Source organism: Pleurodeles waltl, chromosome 7, assembly GCF_031143425.1.
Source record: "Pleurodeles waltl isolate 20211129_DDA chromosome 7, aPleWal1.hap1.20221129, whole genome shotgun sequence".
Classification (NCBI taxonomy): Eukaryota; Metazoa; Chordata; class Amphibia; order Caudata; family Salamandridae; genus Pleurodeles; species Pleurodeles waltl.
Genome location: NC_090446.1, coordinates 429,857,591 through 429,880,501, shown reverse-complemented (window position 1 = coordinate 429,880,501; position 22,911 = coordinate 429,857,591). Strand labels below are relative to the sequence as shown.

General features: G+C 46.1%; 1 protein-coding gene across 1 annotated transcript in view; it reads left to right on the top strand.

Moving 5' to 3' along the window:
- NFATC2IP (nuclear factor of activated T cells 2 interacting protein) overlaps window positions 1–22,911 on the top strand; it is a 635,351-nt gene that overhangs the window by 490,299 nt on the left and 122,141 nt on the right. Inside the window, exon 5 of the mRNA XM_069243947.1 lies at window positions 1,562–1,685. Coding sequence (XP_069100048.1) covers window positions 1,562–1,685 — 124 coding nt within the window. The remainder of the gene's footprint in view (window positions 1–1,561; window positions 1,686–22,911) is intronic.

Genomic DNA, 22,911 nt, shown 5'->3' with positions numbered 1-22,911 from the left:
CAAGCTCTCTCTCTGAAGGGGACTTTCTGGAAGGTGCTCATTCAGGTGACTTCCAGTGTTAAAGAATCTGCTGCCCAGTTTGGGTTTTTAATCTGTACTTTTCATTTTTCTCCTTGCTTTGTAAAGCCGCCACAATAGCTATGGCTGTTCTGCAGAGAAATCATGTTAAGAGCCTATAATGCAATTGAACAAACTCCCATTATGCTGGGGGATATTGTGGTTCCTGGAATTCTAGCCCAGTTTGGGGAGCGGCATTGCATGGAACATAACAGAAAAGGCAGATGCTGCCTGCCTGGTGGCAAACAGTAAACACCATGAACCACTCGATCTGTTGGTCTCTCTGTGGATGGTATTGTGAAAGTGGTTTCTGTTTAAAGCTCACTTTGGTGGATGGAACTAGCTGAAATAATTTTGGAAACATGACTTTGTTTTCATATTTAGTGCATCAGATTCTAGTTGAGTAATGTTAAATAGCACTATGTGTGGAGACGGTAGTCTTTATACTACAGCACAATCGACAAATTGCAGTGTAATAAAATACATTTTTGTGGTACATGAACTTCAGTAAACAGTCCCTACTTCTTGGCAATGATTCAGCCAACATGTTTCACTCGTGAGGCTTCCTTGAGGCTCACAGACTGCATATCATAGAACGCCTATGACTGCAGAACTACACCTTTTCTATAGACTTACCAATTGCCCTTTGGAGTAAGCATAATTAAGACACATGAAAACCCTAGATATTTTTCTTTTAACCAGGCTTGGCTCCTCTCTAATGCTAATGTAATGTCCTGTTAGCAAGGAACATAAGGCTCAAATCAGAGTATTGTGTGTCAACCCCCAACAATTTTATTTATATAAAAATATCAACCAAACAGGATACTTTATCTTGGTCTCTCCATTTACTCTACTGGTCATAAGAAATGTATGCTAGTTATATAATTGGGTTTGGTGAAATTATTATGCTGTGCAATGATTTGCTAGTCACATGCAAAGAGTGAATGAACACTTGTCCTTCTTTGTATGCTTTGTCAAATAGGCATAGGGCTCACTTCACAAGAGACTCCACAATCTAACTTTCTTAAGCAATATGCCCTTACAACACTTAAGCAAAGCTGCATTATGACTGTTACACTCTTAAACATAAGCTACTATTTGCTAGTCTGTGCATAGCATTTTAATCTTTATGGAGTCCTGCTGCTAAAGAGTCACATTACAACAACTTGAAATATAGTTTTTCAGTCATTAAATTGTATAGGCCATATGTGACCCAACCATCCTTCCCAAGGGGCTAATTTAGTCTTCAATCCTACATCAGATGCTCACAGGCAGTGATAGAAGGTACAAATATGCAGTCCGATTTTCAGTGCATGGGAAGCATTTAATGAAGCTGTGGGCCTTAAGTTCCCTGGAGGACGACCATATTAAACTGAGTTGAAATAAGCAACGTCTGGCCCAGCTTCTGGGAGGTAGGATATGCATAACTTGGATCTTGAATAATTCAAGTTCTTCCAGATAGGTTATTGGAAATGGCAATAATTTTTTTCTCCTTCTCTGACAGATGTGGAGAATGATGCTTTTGGTTCCCTTCCGAATATGCAGGCCCACCAGTGCTCGAAGAGCTTACCACTGTATGACCTTACTGATTCAGAAAATGAAACCCACGAGATAAGTTCTGTAGAAACGTATGTGATGGTGATTGATTACTTTTGGGTATTACTGTGCATCCTACTCTGACTGTCTCAGGGGGCATATCTACTCCTCTTAAAGCTTCACTTGACCATAAAATCCGATTTTTCAATTACCTCTTTTCTTCTCTACGTCTTGTCTTTTCTTGCAAGTTTCTTACTTTTTGTCTGCCTTCTGGCTGAGGAAAGTGTTATCGCCTACTTCCACTGAATTTTCTCTTTATAAGAAAAGTCTGACTCGCTTTGGAAGGCTGATGACAGATGCACAAAATAACCTATTTGAAGTGTACAGTGATCTTCAAAGGTGCTGATGTGCATCACATTCTTGACATTTGGACTTTCACTTGTGATGACTGTCCTCCCTTCTCAGAGTTTAGATTCAAATTAATGAGTTAAGTGTTGTTTGCGGGGAAGTATGGACTAAACTGGCTGACTTCAGGGCTGAGTGGTTGCAACACCAGTTGCCAGACGATAGCTGCATTAGCCATACAAGTCAGTCTACAGATATTAATACGTTTTGAACCCCCATATCAGCTTCATGCATATGATACTTTATAGTGTGCCCTAAATAATTGTTCCGGTTTTAACTTTAAAAGTATTTTTTCAGTCACTTAATGGCATGAGAGATAACAAAACCACTTGTTTCCTTGCTTCCACTATACCCTTTCTACGACATTTGCAGCACTTTTGCCCAGGGAATTAGGTTAATTATCTTCTTGGCTCGCTAACTTGGTACAAAATTGTTTTGTGAAACTGTTTGCAACCATATTACACCTTTTAGCTGAAAAAATAGGAAAGGGGAGTTCTGGGGTGGTGTGGAGGGAGGACTCTTGTATTTGGAACAAACATTGGACAAAACTGGCTCTGGCTTCAAACAAAGTGCCTGGATGCTTTTATTCATGCAGTTAGTTATGTCTGTTCACCCACTTGGTAACTAGTCACCCTTTCACTTGATCATCTTTGCATAGTTGCGTCCATATATTGAGTGCTTCTTACATCCATTCATCCAGCCACGTTCTCCATTTAGTGAATCACTAATATCTGTATTTGTGCACTTTATTTGTCCAGCGCTGAAGCTGCAAGAATGAGCAGGAGGAGATAGCGGACAGTTTCAGCTAGAATGATTAGAGGTCAACATTCTCATCCCTATGTCGGTGCACCCTGTAGGTCTGTTGGTATCATAGACCTTATGTTGTCAGTGAGAGCTTGCTATATTTATGTATGTGTTGGACCGCCTGAGGAGAGGGGTTTGTGTGATGCTTGCATAGCATTTGCGATGTATTTTGTTTGTGTATTGTGAAGTGTTGCTTATCATACCTGCGTGTATGATCGAAGCTTGCACAGCCACTGTTGAGTATCTATGCTGTATGTGTACAATTTAAACTCTGCTTACTTATACTGTACCTGTCTTACAGGCTGTGGCTGCATGAAGATGTTAGGGCGCCATGCTGCCACACATGGGTTACTTTGTGTGTAATGGGAGTGTACATGTTTGCAGCTTGTGTGGTACCGGTTATGTATGTGTGATAGTTTGCACTGCTGATATCTATGCTGTATCGGTGTCAAGTGCATGAAGATGATCCTGCTGCTAGTACTGCTTTTTCAATTTGCACATGAGGGGTTGTGCACTGATTGTTTGAAACTTTGCCGTTTCTTAAAGGAGGCATTTGTTACTGCACATATTGTACCTGTTCTTTGTATGAGTTTGGAGTGCTGTTGCAAATGTTCTGTTTGAGAGAGTGCACAGTAATAAGCAGGTTAGATTTTCAGTGCCTGCCTACTGTGGCAGATCAGTATTTTTCGCACATGATACTGTATTGGATGTTGAATGACCTGGGTGAAGTGAAAGGTTATTCTAGCTGGTAGGTGTAACTTGGGGCCAGATGCATCAAAGGGTTTTATCCATTCTGTGTCCATGGGAAAATGTGTTCATACACATGATCCTACGTCTTCAATTTGAGGACATTTGCTTTACTGTGGGCCACTAAACCTGCTCTGAGTAGAAACCTTACACCTTTCTGAAGCCTGTGGATCTGAGAGCCTGCTACAGCTGTTGGGCTTGTTGCTGGTTAGGCATGCTGATCTTATGCTCCTGCACCAGACACCTTGTTGCCAAAGGTGACACATGATGGAGGCTGGTGCTCCTTCTCTGCTGCCCCTTCTCTGCTGCCAAGGAAATGTTGACAAAGTATTGTTCCTTCTGCACACAGAAGGCCTATTAGAGGCTCACAGTTGTAATGTTAGGTGGATTTGTAGAGTAATGTAAGGTGGATACCATGAGGGTATCCAGGTGCTGAGGTGTGTGTGTGTGTGTGGTGAGACTGGGCCTGAATACAAGTAGGATCGATGGTCCCACAAGAAGACTAGCTGAATAGCCAGGTCTTGAGCTTGTTGTGGAATTCAAGGAGAAGGCCCTGATGTGTTGGGGGAGGTCATCCAGGATTTGGTGGCTTGGTAGAAAAATGATAGACCACCTTGTTCTGCTTCTCTGGATGTGGGGGGTGTGGGAGTAAGTGATGTTGAGCTAAGTTGCCTGGTGAAGCTGGTGATTGAGTTATGTGGATCCAATTTTGTGTAGTGACTTGCATACGTATGTGAAGTCTGAACTGCCAGTTCTTCTGGATGGGGAGCCAGTGGAGCTATTTGATAAGTGGTGTGGGAGGATGTCTGTTAGCAACATTTTGGATGGTTTGAAATTTGTGAAGATGGCTTGGGATGCCGGCGTAAAGTGCATTGTCGTAGTCCAATCTGCTTGTGATTAGGGCACGCATATGATGTCTGGTGTCCAGTGGCAGCCTCATGAAGATTTACATAGCATGAGGCGTTGACAGCATTGACCTGGGACTTCATGGTGAGGTTGGTGTCCAGGATGAGGCCTTGGTACCTAGCGTGATCAATTGAGGTGCGTGTGGATCCAAAATTTGTGGGCTACCAGGTGGAGTCTCGAAGTTGGCTCTTACTCCTCAAAGATCAGCACCTCTGTTTTGTTGGTGTTGAGCTTGAGGCAGTTTTCTTTAATCCATTTGGCCGTGCTGGTTGTGCTTTATTTGAAGATTGTTGTGGTATTGTCAGAAAAATGAGTGTCGATGTAGGAGACGTTGATTGCCTGGGATCTGATGTTTGCAAGAGGAGTCATGTATATGTTGAAAAGTGTGGGCCTGAGTGATCTCTGTGGGACTCTGCAAATTAGGTCCTTGGGTTCTGATGTGAATGGCAAGAACCTGACTTATTGTGTCCTCCATAGAGGAAGGAAACTATTTAAGTGCAGATCCTTGTATTTGTGCTGTATAGTTTGGTGATGGTTGTGTGGTGGGAGACTGTCTAAAGTGGCGGAGAGGTCAAGGAGGATGAGTGTCCATCTCTCTATGGCTGAGGATGGTGTATGTCATCTGTGGCAATGCTGTGGTTGTTTTAGAATCATGATTGAGTCGTCCAGGAGGTTTTTGTGTTGTAGGTGGTCTGAGAATTGGCAGGTCTTCTCAGTGAATTTGGCTGGGAAGGGAAGCAGTGAGGTTGTTCAGTAGCTGCAGAGTTCTGGGGCGGGGGGCTGGGTGAGTTTTTTTTGAGGTGGGTGGTGACTTTGGAGTCTTTCTGGCTATCTGGAAAGGTGGCTGTTTCAGGGGAAGAGTTGATGATGGAAATGAGTGCATCGCTGATTGTGGCACTTTCCAGGTTTTAGATATGGTTGCAGTAGAATTTTCTCCCTCATTTAGTGCAAGCGTAGATGCAGTATGTTATGCCTAAGAAGTGTCCAGCTTCCCCTTGTGCAGGACTGTCCACACGTTGCACAGTGAATCGGGATGCCTGGAAGCTGTAGCCGGACTTGTACAGATGTCTCCAGGTGGTAGACTATCTTCAGTTTCATGTTCAGGGATGAGGGGGATGGCGTGCCACCCATGGCCCTGCAGCTGAAATCCACACTGCACAGTTTAGCTCCTCTGGTCAGCCCAGGTGACGCTCCGTTATTCATAGCTCTACAGTTGGTGATAGCTGCACCTTGCTGCTGCTTACAGTGCACTGCATTTCATGGGTAGTGGCAAGTTTGACATTGCTCATGATTAACAAGGAATGGCAAACACTGTTCCAAAAAGACTGGCTGTGGAGCTCATACTTTAAGGTTAACAGTGAGAAGCTTTGGGCAGAGCTAGGGTCCATGGGTAACAACTGGTTAAGTATTTGAGATACCTTTGTACAGACTTACTGTCGGTTCAGTAATTGACCACCAGACTGGCGAGTGCAGCTAGCTTTTTTACTTACAGGTGTGTGACAGGGATTTATCCTTGGTCTATTTTTATTCATTATGTATATTATCAATTTTGAAAGGATGCTTTCCAGTAGCAGCCTAGATTTTTCCAGAGTCAGTGGCAGGCCAATTCCTCTGCCTTTATATGCCAACAGTGCAGTTTTAATTGCTTGTACAGCCAGCAGTCTTCAGTAGCTTTAGGATGTTCAATGGCATATGTGGCTGTGGATACATGCTTTGCATAAGTCCACCATCTAATGTTGGGCTCAGGTGTTAATAGTTGAATCTTTTTGAGTCACGAGATCGAGTGACACCTCCTTTCGGTGATAGTGCGCATGGGCATTGAGTCCTTTGTTTTTCTCTCTGCCGTCTGGTTCGGTCGGGTTTCATCTTGCTCCAGTGGATCTCAGTTCGTTCTCTTTTGGACTTTAGTTTCTATTGACCATGGTATAGTTTTCAATTGCGTTTTCTACACTTTAACAAATCGATCTGATGTTCGTCAGAGTCAATTAAACGCCATTAGGTGCGTCCGCACCCTTCTTGGGCCTGTTTCCACAGCTGTGGGCAGAAATTGCGAAGGTAATGGAATGTACTCAGTTTAGATTCTGTCCTCTGTCACTGAGTTTCCGTTCACAGATCAGCGCTTGGTGTGTAATATGTGCCTGTCCCTGGAACATAAGGAGGAGACCTGCGATGCCTGTCTGTCTTTTTGTTCCAAAGAGACTCTCGGACCGAAGAGCACGTCAGTTAGAAATGGCCTAAAAAAAACACCCCTCACATTTTCGGAGAAAAACATGTACAGGAAGCCAGGCAGCATGTTCGATCCGAGACTGAGTCGGACCAAGATTCTGACATTGGGAATTAGTCGATTCCCGCAGCACAGTACGTGAGTACACCAGCCCCATCTCACCATGCAAAAACACTTAAAAAGGCTTCCAAATTGGTCATCGGTCCTCCCCTGCCTTTGGGCCATGGTAGGATCCGAAAAATACATTTGGGTCCCCCACCCTCTGGTTCGGCACTGAAATTCATTAAGACCAAGACTTCTTCGGCACCGACCAAAGAGGCAACCACATCCCAATCTATTGGTAACAACTGCTCCAAGGGTATTCACAACATGCTTAGCTGTAGTAGCTGCATTTCTCAGAAGGCAACACATCCATGTTTTCCCATACTTGGCTGACTGGCTCACAGGTGCGGCCCATCCTGTAGGTCCCCCCTCCCCCTCCCCACCTTTTGCCCCTCATGAAGAGTGTCAGGCTGACCTTTGCTCAGACAGACACACTCTTCATGTTCCGATCAGGCAGCCAGGAGTGAGACGTGCTCGATTTGCGCAGACTCCTGGCTGCCTGAGCTGAACTTTGCTGGGCTGAAGAGGTCGCAGCTCCTACGGGCGTGACCTCTGCTCAGCAAATGTGCATCAAGGACCTCCCCCTCGGTGGCGAGGGAAGCATCACTTATTGACTCCGACCCGGGCGCTTCAGGTTTAAGCCCTGAAGCGCCCAGGGCGAGTGCCAAACAATGACCGAAGGTCAGCTAGAGAGGGAAGGCAGCAGTCCAAAGCCTCCTGGATCCTCCGAGCTGAACGTAAGTTTTTTCGTTCGTTTTTTTTGTTGATGAGTGTGAATGGACGTGTGTGTGAGAGAGTGTGTGTGTGCTTCCTGCCCACCCCCTCTCTCCTAAAACTGCTGGCTCATAAAAGCCAATACCATCCAAAAATGCTAGCAGAATACTTGGTACATGGTAAATCTTCAACACTTTGAGATTTACAATAAGTTATCTCATACCATCTTCAACCTTCACAGATACAGCCTTATCTGGGAGCAATTCTCAATACTCACTCAGGATTGGCATATCCAAACTCAGCAAGGATTCACACTTTTCAAAAACTCCTGGCTCAATTACAGGAGAATCATACTTACACAGTAAAACTAGTGATGCAACTATTAGGGATGATGTCCTCATGCATTGCCATTGTTCCTCACGCAAGACTACACTTGCGTCCACTACAGCAGTGTCTGTCTTGGTCTTGGTTACAGGGTCCTCTTCAGGATCTAGTGGTGTTGGACTGCCGCACACACAGCTCTCTACAATGGTGGAATACCATCAACCTTTCAAATGGGCACCCCTTTTAAAACCCTATGCCTCAGATCACTCACGACAGATGCATCACAGATGGCTTGGGGAGCTCACCTCAACAACCATACAAGGGAAATGGGATCCCATTCAACAACGTATTACATCAGCTACTTGGAGTTGCTTGCAGTCTTTCTAGCACTTAAAGCATTTCTGACACACATCTCTCACAAAGTGGTTTTAGTCTGTACAAACATGACTTATCTGCAGAAACGGGGGGGGGGAATGGATCTCTTTGCCACCGTAGAAAACTCGAAATGCCAAAACTTTGCGTCCAAATACCCGCACCCTCTGTCAAAGGGCACCCTCTGACTGGATTGGTCAGGGATATTTGTTTACACTTTTCCGCCTCACTCATTCCATTTCTGGTTCGCAAATTGAGACAAACATCACTCACCATGATCTTTGTAGCTCCCACATGGGCACGTCAACCTTGGTACACAACACTACTGGATCTCTGTGGTTCTCCATCACAAACTTCCTAGCAGACCAGAACTTCTGACACAAAAGAGAGGTCAAATCAGACATCCTGACCCCCTAAACACTCTTGTGATATGGCGCCTGAAGTCAGAGTTGGGATATTTACAACTTCCCTCAATGTATGGACATGCTTAGGGAGGCACGTAAACCTGCAACTGGCCTGTTATGCTACAAAATGGAAACGTTTTGTATACTACTGTCAACCTAAATGCATTGATCCACTCAAAGCATCAGTACACAAGACATTATCTGCTACATTTAAAACAAGCATTTACAATGCAACGCGTCTCGCGTTTGCTCATGTTAGAGCTGATCGCGTTGTAAACTCCTAACCCGACTTTTCACCTATCGGGCAAAAGTGCATTTGTGTACACAGTTAATTTCACTTTTTCAGGCTATGTAAAGCGCTCGTAAATTAGAGAAAGTCCACGAGCCCGATGGAAAACAGCGAGCCTCGCATGTTTTCTGTACTTGGTCCCTGCGCTCGAGGAGGGCTAGCCACCGGAAAAGGCATGACATATGCTTGCCTTCGACTAATGAAAGCAAGCCGATTTTATTAGGCAAGCCCACGATCCAGTTAAAAACACTGACATGAAGTTGACAGGGCTCCGAGCCCTTTTCTAAATACAAAAGTGCCTCGCTGCGATACGCAGGCTCGACCCCAAAAAGACAAATTTAGCATACTCAACTATTAGACTTCATTTAGCAGTATAGCTGCTTACCTCCAAACCAGATGACATTTCTTTGTTCAGAATCTTTGTAATAAAGGCATTAATGGAAGGACTTAAGAGTTACAAGTTATTCCACCCAGGGTTCCTCCAGCTCCAGTATAGAACCTTAACATTGTCCTTACTAGACTTGTGGGTCCACCATTTGAACCCATGCACTCCTGTTCTTTGCAATTTCTTTCATGGAAAGTTGCCAATTTGGTAGCTATCTCTTTACTACTACGTGTGTGAAATACAAGCTTTCACTTTAGCACAGAGGTCCTCAAACTTCTTTTTTTTTTTTTTTTTTTTTAGGATGAGCCCCGCCCAAACATTTTTAAGTGTCGAGCCCCCCACCACCTGACAAATTTCTGGAAGCTGGTACTCTGCATCATTGATGGCAATCCCCACCCGCAGAATCCAGATCATATATGGGAAATATTATACAAATTCAGTGTCTAGTCAACTGAAGGTTTTGGGAGCACCGGTGCCTAGGTGACAGATGCTCATTACAGTTCAGATAAAAAGCCTCCAAGGAAATTTTTGAACAGAGCAATTTACAATGCTGCTTTATTTTTCACATAAGACACATAATTTGACATGATACTTTCTAACCTAATTTGACAATTGTGCCTGTTTTTCACCAAAGAGACGGTTAATTTGTGGATGGATTTTTGCTACTGCCATCCTGAGGTTGTGCTTCACTTCCGATCTTGAGTGGTACTTAGGCCCTCATTATGAACACAGCGGTAAACACCGCACCGGTGGCGGTAACAACCTCCAACAGACGTGCGGTCCGAACCGCCAAATAATGAACCAACTGAAACACAGGCATCCTGAAAACCACTCTCCGCCAGCAGAGGAGTGCTGACAAGGACCGCAGAGCCCACCCACAGGCCGACAAATGCACTACCCGCCCATCAAATAATTTAGCACTAGACCGCTGTCCGTTCCGGGGCGGGAACCACTGCCACGCAAAGCCAGGCGGAAACAAACCAAATATAAGGAAACACTCACTGGAGGCCCACACTCACTGGCGGCCGAAGCAGACATGGAGAGAGAGTTGCAGATCATGCCAGCCCTGCTGCTTGCCATATACCTCCACGACTGAGACCGCTGACGAAGAAGACGACGGTAAGTACTTTAACCTACTAAACAAAGGGAGAAAGGGCACAGTTACATTACCCACCCACTCCACCCACCCTGCGACGCTCCCACAACCCTTCACAGCAGTACAAGCCATACACCTCACAGCAAGAGGTACTTACCAGACACAAGGCAAATCCAACCTGCCCAAAGTACATACATGTGCCCCACACCCACAAACAATGAAACGAGAGACCACGGAGCCAGAGTGTGCCTCAAACATCACAGGCCACACATTAACCTTTATTATGCTCACTCAGCAACAGAAGTGCATAGAAGGCCAATGGCCAGTCCATACTAAAAGAAGTCCGATGTGCCACAATGGCCCCAACTTGACTCCCACAAGTGCAACGGTACTCCACCTCATAGGGGCAACAATGGGGCATCCAGGCACCGCAGTCAGTGGTGGGGATTTATGACAGGCGGGGGGGCTTAGATTTACGTTTGGAAGGTGGTGGAGTGGGCTTGGACCGGGGGTGGCAGATGGACCTGGTTCAGCACGTGGCTTCTTCCTCTCTGGGGCGGGGCACTGGAATGGGAAGGGCGGCAGTGGCGGGCTGTGACGTGAGAGGAGGGGAGAGGGCAAGGAGGTGAGCACGTTTAGGGACAAGACTAAATGGGCCAGTAGGTTGGAATAGGTCAACACGGGAGAGGAAAAGTTTCTTAGGTGCATTGGGGGGGTGGACCTGGAGAAAGGTGTGGGAGTGGAGGTAGGAGTGGTCGTGAGGGGTAGGTGTGCATGACATGGCTGCAGGTGACTGGACAGTATGCTGAGGTGTGGTGAATATGTGATGGGTGTGTGTTTTGGTGCATTTGAGTGTCTTGGGAGGAGTAGGGGTGGACACAGTAGGACAAGACAGGCTGCCAGTGTAAATGGATGTTGTCTGGGTGTCTGCATGTCTGGTGAGTGTGCTGCATGTGTGAACTAAAGTCGTTGTGGTGAGTGCCGGTGTGGTGTCTGGGGTGCATGAATGAATAGATGTGTGCTATTGTGGTGACTGCAGGAACAGGGTCAGCAACATTGAGGGCCTTATTTATTCTTTTTGGTGCAAAACTGCACTAAGGCAGTTTTGCCCCAAAAAGTTTTGCACCGGCTTGCACCATTTTTTAGCATCAGCTGGGCACCATATTTATGGAATGGTGCAAGCCGGTGCAAAGGGTAGGCTAGCTTAAAAAAAAATTACGTTAGGCAGTTTTGAGTCAAAATAAATGGTTCTGACCAGATTAACATAATTTCTTTACGCTAAGGGGCATATTTATACTCTGTTTGCACTGAATTAGCGTCATTTTATTTTTACTCTAATTCAGTGCAAAACTAACTCCATATTTATACTTTGGTGCTAGACCCGTCTAGCACCAAATTTATGTAGTTAAAGTCATTTTTTGGAAGTGGAAACCTACCTTGCCTTAATGAGATGCAAGGTAGGAGTTCCCGTGCAAAAAAATGACTCTATGGCCTTAACACCATATTTATACTCCCATGTAAAAATGGTGCAAGGGAGGGAGGAGGGGTCAAAAAATGGGGCAAAGCTTGCTTTGCCCCATTTTTTAAGACCTGGGTCAGGGCAGGTGTTAGGGGACCTGTGGCCCTATTTCCATGGTGGAACACCATGGAATAAGCCCAGAGGTGCCCGCCCTAGGGGCACTCCCACCCACACTAGAGGGACTGCGAGGATGGGGGACCCCATCCCAGGTAAGTACAGGTAAGTGCATTTTATTTTTGAAAGTGCCATATGGGGCCCTGAAATGGGCCCCCATACATGGCACCGGGTGCACTGGCCATGCCCAGGGGAACCCTGTCCTCTGTGCTGGCCATTGGGGTGGTGGGCATGACTCCTGCCTTTTCTAAGGCAGGAGTCATGTGGCATGGTAGGTTTAGCACCATAAAATGACGCTAATCTGGTTAGTCATTTTTTTTTACTCTAACCTGCCTAAAGCCATTTTGTGGTGCTAAACCCTTTTCTTCCATACTGCCAGCCCCACCCGACTAAAGTCATTTTTTTAAAAACTAGCCTACCCTTTGCACCGGCTTGCACCATTCCATAAATATGGTGCCCGGCTGGTGCACAGAAATGGTGCAAGCCGGTGCTAAACTTTTTGGTGCAAAACTGAGTTCGTGCAGTTTTGCAGCAAAAAGTATAAATAAGGGCCAATATTTTGTAAGTTTGTGCCACTTTTGTGTCATAAAATGACCTTAATGCAGTGCAATTTTTTTTAAAATCAGGGCCTTGGTGCTAGATGGGTCTTGCACCAAAGTATAAATATGGAGTTAGTTTTGCACCGAATTAGAGTAAAAAAAATGACACTAATTCGGTGCAAACAGAGTATAAATATGCCGCAGAGTATAAATATCCCCCTAAATATGGCGTTAAGGCCATAGAGTCATTTTTTGCACGGGAACGCCTACCTTGCATCTCATTAAGGCAAAGTAGGTCTCCACTTTCAAAAAATGACTAACTCCATAAATTTGGTGCTAGAGGGGTCTAGCACCAAAGTATAAATATGGAGTTAGTTTTGCACCGAATTAGAGTTAAAAAAAAATGACACTAATTTGGTGCAAACAGAGTATAAATATGCCCCTGAATGAGGGTAGTGCCTGTGGGTGTGCATGTACAGGGAACAGACAGGGATGCGGAAGAGGTGGACATACTGGGGGAAGTGGATGTTGGTGTATGTGCATGTTGGCTGTGTGTATGCTTGTGGTGGGAGGTGTGGTGCTTGTGTTTTGAAGTGTGCTTCTTGTGTGTGCCTGCGTGTCAGAATGTGTGCTTTGGACGGGTGAAGGGAGGAAGTGGGGTGCTGGAAGGGGTAGAGATGGTTGGAGGGGGGACAGAATGACCAGGGACACTAGCTGCCATCCAAGAGGAGGCCAGAGCCTGAAAAGTTCTCTGTAGGCCAGACACGGCACCGTGAATGCCATCCAGATAGGCATTGGTCTGCTGCACCTCTGATGCTAGCCCCTGGGTGGCATTGACAATGGTTCTCTGACCTACAGAGATGGTTCTCAGGAGGTCCATAGCCTCCTCCGTGAGGGCAGCAGGGCTGGCTGAGGCAGGGGATGAAGTGCCTGGGGTGAAGGAGACACCCACCCTTCTGGGTGAGTGGGCACGGGCAACTCGTTGGGGAGCAAATGGGAGGGCGGTGATGGTATGGGGGAGGCAGAAGATGACACAGTAGGGGTGGGGCCCCTAGGGTCCGCCAACACCAGGGAGCTCCCATCGGAGGCGGTATCGGAGTCACTACCTCCAGTGGTTGCCTCCCCCATGGTACTCACCTCACCCTCCAACCCACTGGTCCCCTTGGCATCGGATAACTCTGCCTCCAAGGATCCGTGGGCCGCTGCATCCCCACTCGCTGGTTCCTCAGCTCCCTCGCCAGATGATGCTGATGTACACAGACAACACAAGAGAGCAGGGATGGGAAGACAAAACAGGAGACACACTTGTAAATAGCTGAATGGAGGTACATTAGTGGTTCACACATACACCCACCCAGAAAACCTTCCACCAGGCAGCACCTAACGCTATACAGATGGCTATGCCCCTGACTAGTGGCCAGAACCCTGCTCTACAGCCATTCCCCAACTTACTTAAGTACCTGACGTACTGCAGCCTTGACCAAAACTCCCCACGGGGCCATTAAGTAGATGGGGAGACACACACACGTGTGACTGCTGTGCCGTGCCCATCCGGGTACGCCACCGCCAGGATGCGTTGCATAAGGGGAAATCCGTGCCCGATGGGCACCACTTCCTCGTTGGGAGAACTTCCCCTGCTGGGCCTCGCAGATCTTCCTCGCCCAGCGCTGCAGGTCCTCCCACCTCTTCCTACAGTGGGTGCTCCGCTGGTTTTAGACCCCCCCCGGGTCCGCCCTTCCTTGGCGATGGCATGCCAAAGTCCCCTTTTCTGGTGGGTGCTGACCTATATGGGACACACAGAAAAGTAACATTGAGGTTAGACAGTGGCCAATCATATACGTGCACACATGTATGCAGCCAACACCCACCACTACACACATCCATGCCTCCCCCCCCCCCCCCCCCCCCCCCCCCCCCCCCCCCCCAATCCTCCTACTCCCCTGTACCTCTGGCCGACCTTAGAGCTTGGCATACAGGGGCAGGACCCCGTCCACAAGCTTCTTCAATTCCTCATTGGTGAAGGCCGGGGCCCTTTCCCCTGCAACATGTGCCATTTCCATGACCAGAGGCAGGAAACAGCAGTACAGTCTGAGTACCTGCATGCACAAGATTAGGGAGTCAAGTGAAGTTGAGGTGACGAGTTTGCGTACGCACCGTGGCGGTGTGCACCATCACTGCCGGCAGCGATCATGATACCCTAAGATTTCACATTGACAACCCTGTTAACCAATGAATTAGTGCACTGCGGTATGACTGCCTTACGCTATTGGGTCAACCGCTAGCTGTTGGAGGTCACTTCCACCACAACACTTGTGGATTACAGGGGGCAGACATTTTGGCCTTGACTACGCAGTTGTAAAACCCTCATCTGCACAATGCATGCCCTATTGTCCCCTAAACACCCATAGGCATGTAACCATATACATTACCTCACCTGACCAGACCTGCTATATCATTGTGGTCATGTTGCGTTAATGTCACACACACTAAGCATTAGTACCGCATTAGACAATCTTGGCAGCAGTGCTGAATGAAAAACCATGTGTGCAGATGTGTGTTCCTCACATGTGTTTTCAACTCCTAGGTACAAACCCTTGTGGCGAGGAAGGGCCCATCTGTGTACAGACCACTTGTTGATTTGCGGACCATGGTTGAGCGTCACATCATTATCAATTACAGACTCACTCGTGCAACTATTCATGAACTTTGTGCATTACTGGATCCAGCACTGACACCGGCAAATCGTAATCAGCATGCCATCCCTACTGAAGTGCAGGTGCTCTCTGCACTCCATTTCCTGGCCATGGGCTCATTTCAAGTCACAGTGGGCATGGGGGCAGGTTTTTCACAGCCAATGTTTAGCATAATACTATCAAGATTCCTGAATGCTTTTGTACAACACCTACACTCCTATGTGAGGTTTCCAAAAAAGTGCTGACCTCCCTGCCATCAAGTCGGACTTCTATGCCTTTGCCAACAAACCCCATGTGATAGGTGCCATCGATGGCACCCACATATATCATCCCTACAAGAGTCAATGAACAGGTGTACAGAAACAGAAAACTTTAATTCCATGAACATTCAGTTGGTGTGTACTGCAGACCAGTACATCTCACATGTAAATGCCATGTTCCCTGGATCAGTCCATGATTCCTTTGTGCTGAAGAACAGTAATGTGCCACACAAGATGGAACAATTACAAGAGGATAGAGGGTGGATTATAGGTGGGTTTTTCTGACACTTATTGCCACATAGAAGACAGCCAGGCTGTCTGCCTCTGAGGGTTGTCAATGACAATTCTGTTTTGTACCTTTTTCTAGGTGATTCTGACTATCCCAACTTGCGTTGGCTCTTGACACCAGTGAGGAATCCTGGAACAGGTGCAGAGATGAATTACAATGAGACCCATGGACGTACTAGCAGGGTGATGGAGCGTGCAATAGGTTTCCTGAAGGCTAGATTTAGTTGCCTACATATCTCTGGCGGTTCCCTGGCCTATGGGCCTGGAAAGGTGTGTAGAATAGTTGTGGCCTGCTGCATGCTGCACAACGTGGCTGTGAGAAATTCTATTCCCCTTTTGGAGGCGGAGGGTGCTGTATATCCAGACCAGCTTCCTCAGAGAGGGGATGAGAGTGATTGTGATGATGAGGGGGGAGATGTAAATAGCAGGACCCAACTGATACAAATCTACTTCCAGTAACTGTGTGGGACAATTGGATGAGATTGCTGTCTGTGTATCATACTGTCAGTGTCCCTTGTCATCTAAGGAGGTGTTGGGTCAGTACTCATTGCCACTGTGACCAGGTCTGTATAGGACAGATTACAATATAGTATAAAAGTTCAACACATCTGTAGGCACAACAACATGTAAGGCGTGTGGTGCATTTACTGCTACTCAGATAACAATAAAAGTTATCATACAGTTCCATACATACTTCACTTTGTTTAAACTTACTGACAGGGGGACATTGTAACAGGTGAAAAGGTGTTTTATTTGTTGCAGGGATTAAATCGTGCTGATTAGTGATGAGAGTGGGCTACTGGTGGTTGTACATTATGGCAACATGGTCGCAGCATTGTTGGCAGTAGTGGTCGGTCCATCGATGTTTACAAGAGTTTGTAGTTTTCACATGGTTTGGTGGTTGATTTAGTGGGACACTTAGAGAACAGTTCTTGCCAGAGTCGCTTTGAGGGGGCTTTGTTCTTGACAGGTGTTCCTGTGCCATATCTGGGCCTGAGGGTCCGTTTTGGGTGCCTGGTGTTGGCCGGTACAGGTTGAGATGGATGTTCCCTGTGTCCTAAGAGGGTGGTACATGTGCAGTTGCTGCTGTTGTCCGGTCTGTATTCTGGCCTGTAGTAGGGGCCTCCTGTTCTGTGGGGGCCTCAGGCTGTGTTGGGACTAGGTGCAGCAGCGCATCTGCTATGCTGGCCATTGTGGCATTGTGCAGTTTCCACTGCTCCATGACCTCTTGGTGGTGCGCTAGCTGCATCCTTTGACTCTGCTCCAGGGTGGATACTCTCTGGGCCAATCTGTCCTGGGTATGGTGATAGGCTCCCAGGACCTCAGAGATCACGTCATGGGCTGCAGCATCCATCCTGTGGCCTCCCCCCTGGGCCACTGATGCCCTCACACTGGGCCTAGCCCTCTGTGCCTGTGTTCCCTGCACAGGTCTGGCGGTACCACTTTTACTGGGGCCATCAACTTCCTGCCTGTTGGTAGGGGGTGACTGTGGCCTCTGTACTTGTGTTCCACCAGTCTGTGGCCTGGATACACAGGTGTGGGGACGGTTGCCCTGGGCTGATGTTGGCTGGGTGGTAGGGGTGTCTGGTATCCTGGGTGGGGCTGCTGGATGGTGACAGTCCAGGACTGTGTGAGGGGCCAGCCGGCTCATCAGTGTCCAGGGTTCCGTCCCCAGTGTCCTGGGAGGTGCCTCTGTCTCCCTGTGGTGCACTGCCACTCCTTGTCATGTCAGTCAGGGTGGCATGGGTGGTGGTGCCTGTTGGGAGGAATGGACATGTCTGTTACATTAGCATGATCGGATGGGGTGCACAGGACTGGGCGGGTTTGTGCAGGTTTCACACTTTGGGGCCATGCAGGTTGCTTTTGTGAGGTTAGCATTGCTTTTTTGCTTAGGATGAGGAGGTGCATTGTGGATGCTGTAGGCCATTGTGATTCCTTGCAGGGGTGGGTGGCTGTGCACAGGGGGAAGTATGTGGGCCTGTTAGTGGGTTTGTGGGCATGCAGGGTGACTGGATGTAGTGATTATGGCCTGGGTGGGGTTGTGGTCCTGGTGGTAGTTGGAGGGGTGAGGTGGTGCATGCATTCCAGGTGTGATGGATATGGGGTAATTGTAGATGACTTAACTGAATCCATTCCTCCAGTGAGCCCCTCAGGGTGCAGGATGGCCAGTATCTCTTCCTCCCAGGCAGTGTAGTCAGGTGGTGTTGGTGGAGGTCCTCCCCCAGTCCCTTCTGGACTGCAATGTGGTGCCTGGATGCCATGGACCTGAACTTCCCACGGAGGTCGTTCCATCTCTTGCGGATGTCGTCCCTGGTGCGTGGATGGTGTCCCACTGCATTGACCTTGTTCACTATTGTCTGCCAAAGCTCCATCTTCCTGGCAATGGGTGTGTGCTGGACCTGTGCCCCGAATAATTGTGGCTCGACCTTCAGGATCTCGTCCACCAGGGTCCTTAGCTCCCTTTCTGTGAAGCATGGGTGTTTGCGGGGGGGGGTTACAATGGTGAGTGTTGTGAATGGTGTTTTGTGTGGATCTAGGTGAGGGTGCTCTTGTGTGGTTGGGTGTATGCATCGTGGATTGTGGCATTCGGTGTCTTCTTCTGAAGTTCTCTGTATTAGTTGGCCTAATTTCGTTGCAAAGGATTGTGGGGTGTGTGTGTTTTATAGTGTTTTGGATGTGTCAGGTGTGTGGGTTTCAAACTTACCAATGTATGCATTTCTTGCTGTTGTGTCCACTTGCCGCACGTGGCAGTCTGTACCGCCAATGGTCATTCGGCTTCCACTGACTGCCGCAGTGATTTGTGCTTCATAATTTGGAGGGCGGGGTGTTTGTGTGCTTGGCGGGGTGGGAGGTCTAGCATTTCTGCTGACAAGGTCCTGGCTGTGACTGGTGGCAGGGAGATTTGTCGGTTTCTGATTTTGGCATCATTATATGGCGGGTTTCTGTTCGCCGTCGCCACGGCGGTCGACGCTGTTTACCGCAGTGTTCATAATGAGGGCCTCAGTCTTCAATACTGCAAGTGCTGAGAACCCAACCTCACAGAAATATGATGTGCTGAAAGGCAAGAGTTTTGGTAGCATTTTTCCTTAAAGCTGAATGTTCTGCAGGCATTTCCAGCCAAAACTCTCAAGGAAAGTTTGCTAAATTGTATCTGCAGTTCTTCCTGCATTCAAAATGGGAGATGGATACCCCCATCTGCCAGAAATGGCGAAAGACAGTCATCAATATGATTGTTTGCCTCTGAAAAATACTTGTGAAAACTGTCCTTGAGTGATGACAGGTGATTTATTTAAAAAAAAAAAAAAAAAATACTCTGCAAAATGTTGAAAGTTATATTCTGTTTCCTCGAGCATCAGCTAAACATGGAAATGGCTCAAACTGACCAGCTTCAATTCTTCTTCTACATAATTCCAGCTTCTTCTTGAAAGCAGATATTTCTTTTATTCATTGTAAAAAGTGATTTCAGCTCCTTTCAAAGATTGATTCAGGGAGCTTAATTTCTCAAAGATGTCAGCAAGGTAGCAAGGTTTGCTAAAAGCACAAGCCAGTGGGGATTACATAGTTCTGCTTTGCAGGGGTCCAAATCCAGAAGAAATTGCCCTACTTCATTCCTTAATTCAAAAATGTGATTCAGCACTTTCCCTGGGATAGCCATCGGACTTGTGTGAAGCAGCAAGCCATCCTGTTCAGCTCCCATTTCTGCACATAAAATTGCAAATACGTGAACTCTTGTTGGGTGGGTCTTTATGAGATTAACTATTTTAACAGCAAGGGCTTCCCAGTGTATCCTACAGTGAGTCCACAGAATATGTGGAGCCACTGTCAACACTAGCTTTTAAGCCAGCTCTAGCACCACACATGGAAGGAGCACAATCTGTGCAGGTCCTGACAGTTCTCCCATTTTTAGCTATGAAGACCCAGGACGTCCTTGATGTTGTCAAACAAGCCAGATGCTGTCACTGGCCCTTGATTGACTTGCAGAATGAAAAGTCTTCCAGTACTACAGTTTCATAACAGGATCGGACATAAGCAATTAAATGTGCTTCCTTTTGAGACATCAGTTGCTTCATCCAACTGCAAAGCAAACCAACTCTATTTCAACCGGGCTATGAGCTGTCCGTGGATATCTTCTGACATGTCAGATGCGGTGGCAAATTGTTGTCTGAGAGGTATTAGTTTGAACTTCCCTGCTCCTTTTTCACCAAGCATTGTTGTAGCCACGTCAAGAATTGCTGGCAGAATAACTTTACCATCTGTAAATGGCTTTGTTTTTGGCAATATGTTATGCCACTTGCTAAGATACTTTCAATGCATTTGGTGTAGTTGAGGCCACATTTTTCACGGTTTCCTTCTGTTGAGTCATCTCTTACAACTTCCTGGCAAAAAACTATACTCTTTTCTGCTTTAGACTCATGCTTTGTTTCCAAGTGAACAGCACATGACTGCAATTTACAGCTGAATGAAGTAAAGTAGGCTTTTAAAATGCAGTTTAAAAAAAGTCTTTACAAAAATATCTTCCATGTAAAATAAAATATGGATAAAAGAACCGTTCCATGGCGCATGGATAAACATTAATTCCAGCTGATTCAAGCTTTTGGTGGGTGCTCCCAAAACTGATGCAATATGTTTATGCACATACCGCTACTTCAGCACTGCTCCTTCAGCCATCACTGAAAAAAAAAATCTTCTGGCTAGATTACAAGGTATCCAGAACACAGACGTCCGGATGAATTTTTTGCTTGTCTAAGCATAGACTTGTGTCTGATAGACACAGGAGTTCTACATAATTTGCATGAGGCCCAGGCCTTTACTTGTGGACCGATGCCATATTACTGTGGGAAGGCCTGGGCCAAAAAGCAGTTCCATAGTCCAAAGGTGGCCGCACTAAGGCTGCAACTATAGGGGTGTGATATTCTGATGCAGTATAGATGAGGTATTCGTGCAAGAATTGGCCACCTTGGATATCTGCATCCCACTGAAAAGTCCAATCCTAGGTGAATACTGTCTTTAGCAGAAGGAGGGAGATGCCCATCCCTGTGGACCAGTAAGCCATGTTCCATTTGCCATGCTTTTGTGATCAGAAATTCTGTTTTGGTGGGCTCTATTTAAGAAACTATAAACCATTTATTAGTATACACTGATTATGACAACAGTTAATCCAACATGCACGGGACACCAGCTTAGTGCTGGAGGGTGCCTTTAATAGCATTTACGTCATATTGAAGAGGAAAATAGTTCTAAAGCCATTTTAACAATAACCCTCATGTGCTTCATCTCTTCTCCTCCTCTAAAAATCTTTAGAGCCATCAGCACAGCTCATGTTCATAATGTACAGAAGCATGAAGCCATGACGGCTTCTGCACATGCACTCCGTTCATGACTTCCTATTATAAATAGGGTCCCGGTTTTATGGTATTTAACATTCCCATCTGTATTTATCCATATTTATTTTTTGGCCCTCTTATTGGTATTTATCCATATTTATTTTTCATTTTTTGAATAAATGATGTTGCAGAATGGTATATTTCCACATGTATTTAACTGAACATTAATTTATACTTTGATACCTTTCACATTTTAGAGACTTTAGGAGACCTATCACAAAACATGTATATATAAATACTCACACTATATTTGAGGGAATCATATTCTGTTTTTAATTCCCCATGTTCTCTATCTGCTTAGCTGTTTGCTTGTAAGTCATGGAAGATCGCATGGGGAGAGTCGCTCACAAGGAGCACATTTAAAAAAAAAAAATTTTCCACTTTTAAAAATAAATACAGACAGGAAACATTGTTTTCTGTTATATTTATCTTTACAAATCAGTAAAAACAGAAAACGGGGAGCCTTTATTATAAAATAAACAATGACCTTACATTGAGTGTGCATTGTTGTATTTTGTTTGATGGCACCACGGGCCCTGATAGAAAAGGGAATTAAGCTAGTGACATTGCAAAAGTAATTAAGACATGCAGCAGGTGCTGTAAGGCAGTTTCTCAATCATCACATGAAATATTGGAATGCTGCACACAAGCTTACCAAAACATGGAAATGTCACACATAAACAAAATAAAAATCTAGCAGCTATGGTATTGCATTCACAAACAGACTAACATAAACCAGTCTCCAGGATCCACAGATTTGCAGGTTTTACTGGCACACCTATTGCCAGCCTAAGCCCTGCTCCGATTTGCAATATAGATAAGAACATGTGTGAGGCTTGGCAACACCGAACAATAAATGACAGACTAACGAGAGCTGGGGCCACAATAACGAAAGTCCGCAGCCCTACCCAAGTGGGAGAAACGGATAAAGACTTTTTAAAAAGCTGTTAATGCTTTCCTGCCTGTGCAGAATGCATCCAGTGGAAACTCCCTCGCAGCTAGACAGTGAAAACAAGAACCGGCAACGATAAGGATGAATCGAAGTAGCCTTGAGGGTGAAGGCAGCAACCAGGAAGAGGTGAACCAGAAATTGAAGTGTTGAAAATAAAGGCACCAGTGAAGGACTGTCCTACCAGCCACAGATGTCAATTTACGAGGTTTATGAACCAAAATTCCTGGCACTTTCTTCATCTGTGCTGCTATCCATTGGCGGGTGAAAAGTCAGTGCTGACATAATTACTGTTGGTGCCACAAGCTGATTGGCTACTGTGCATATTTGCACAAATCTGAGATCGCGATTTTAAAACGGAAGAAACACTGAAGAAAACTTACTTTCTACGTTGAAAGAAGTAATGGGAGCTGAACAGGTGAGGTGGGTTGCGCCCCATGCTTTGAAGACCTTTGCTTTAGAGGAACCTTTTTTCCAAGTACATAAGATAGAGTAGTCCTTAGGACAAACCCTAAATTTCTCCCAAAGGTAGTTTCACCATTTCACATTAACCAATCAGTTGAGTTACCTCCCCCCTCCCCCCGCCCCCGAGTCCAACTCAGTTGCTGAAAGAGCTCTGCACACACTAGATGATAAATGAGCTCTTATGTATTACATTGACAGAACAAAAAGTTTTAGAAAAACAAAACAACTTTTTGTAGCATTTTCAATGCCTCACAAGGATAATCCTATTTCAAAAACCAGATTAGCTAGAAGGATAGTCAAGTGTATTCAAACTTTTTATCTCAAAGCTAAAAGAA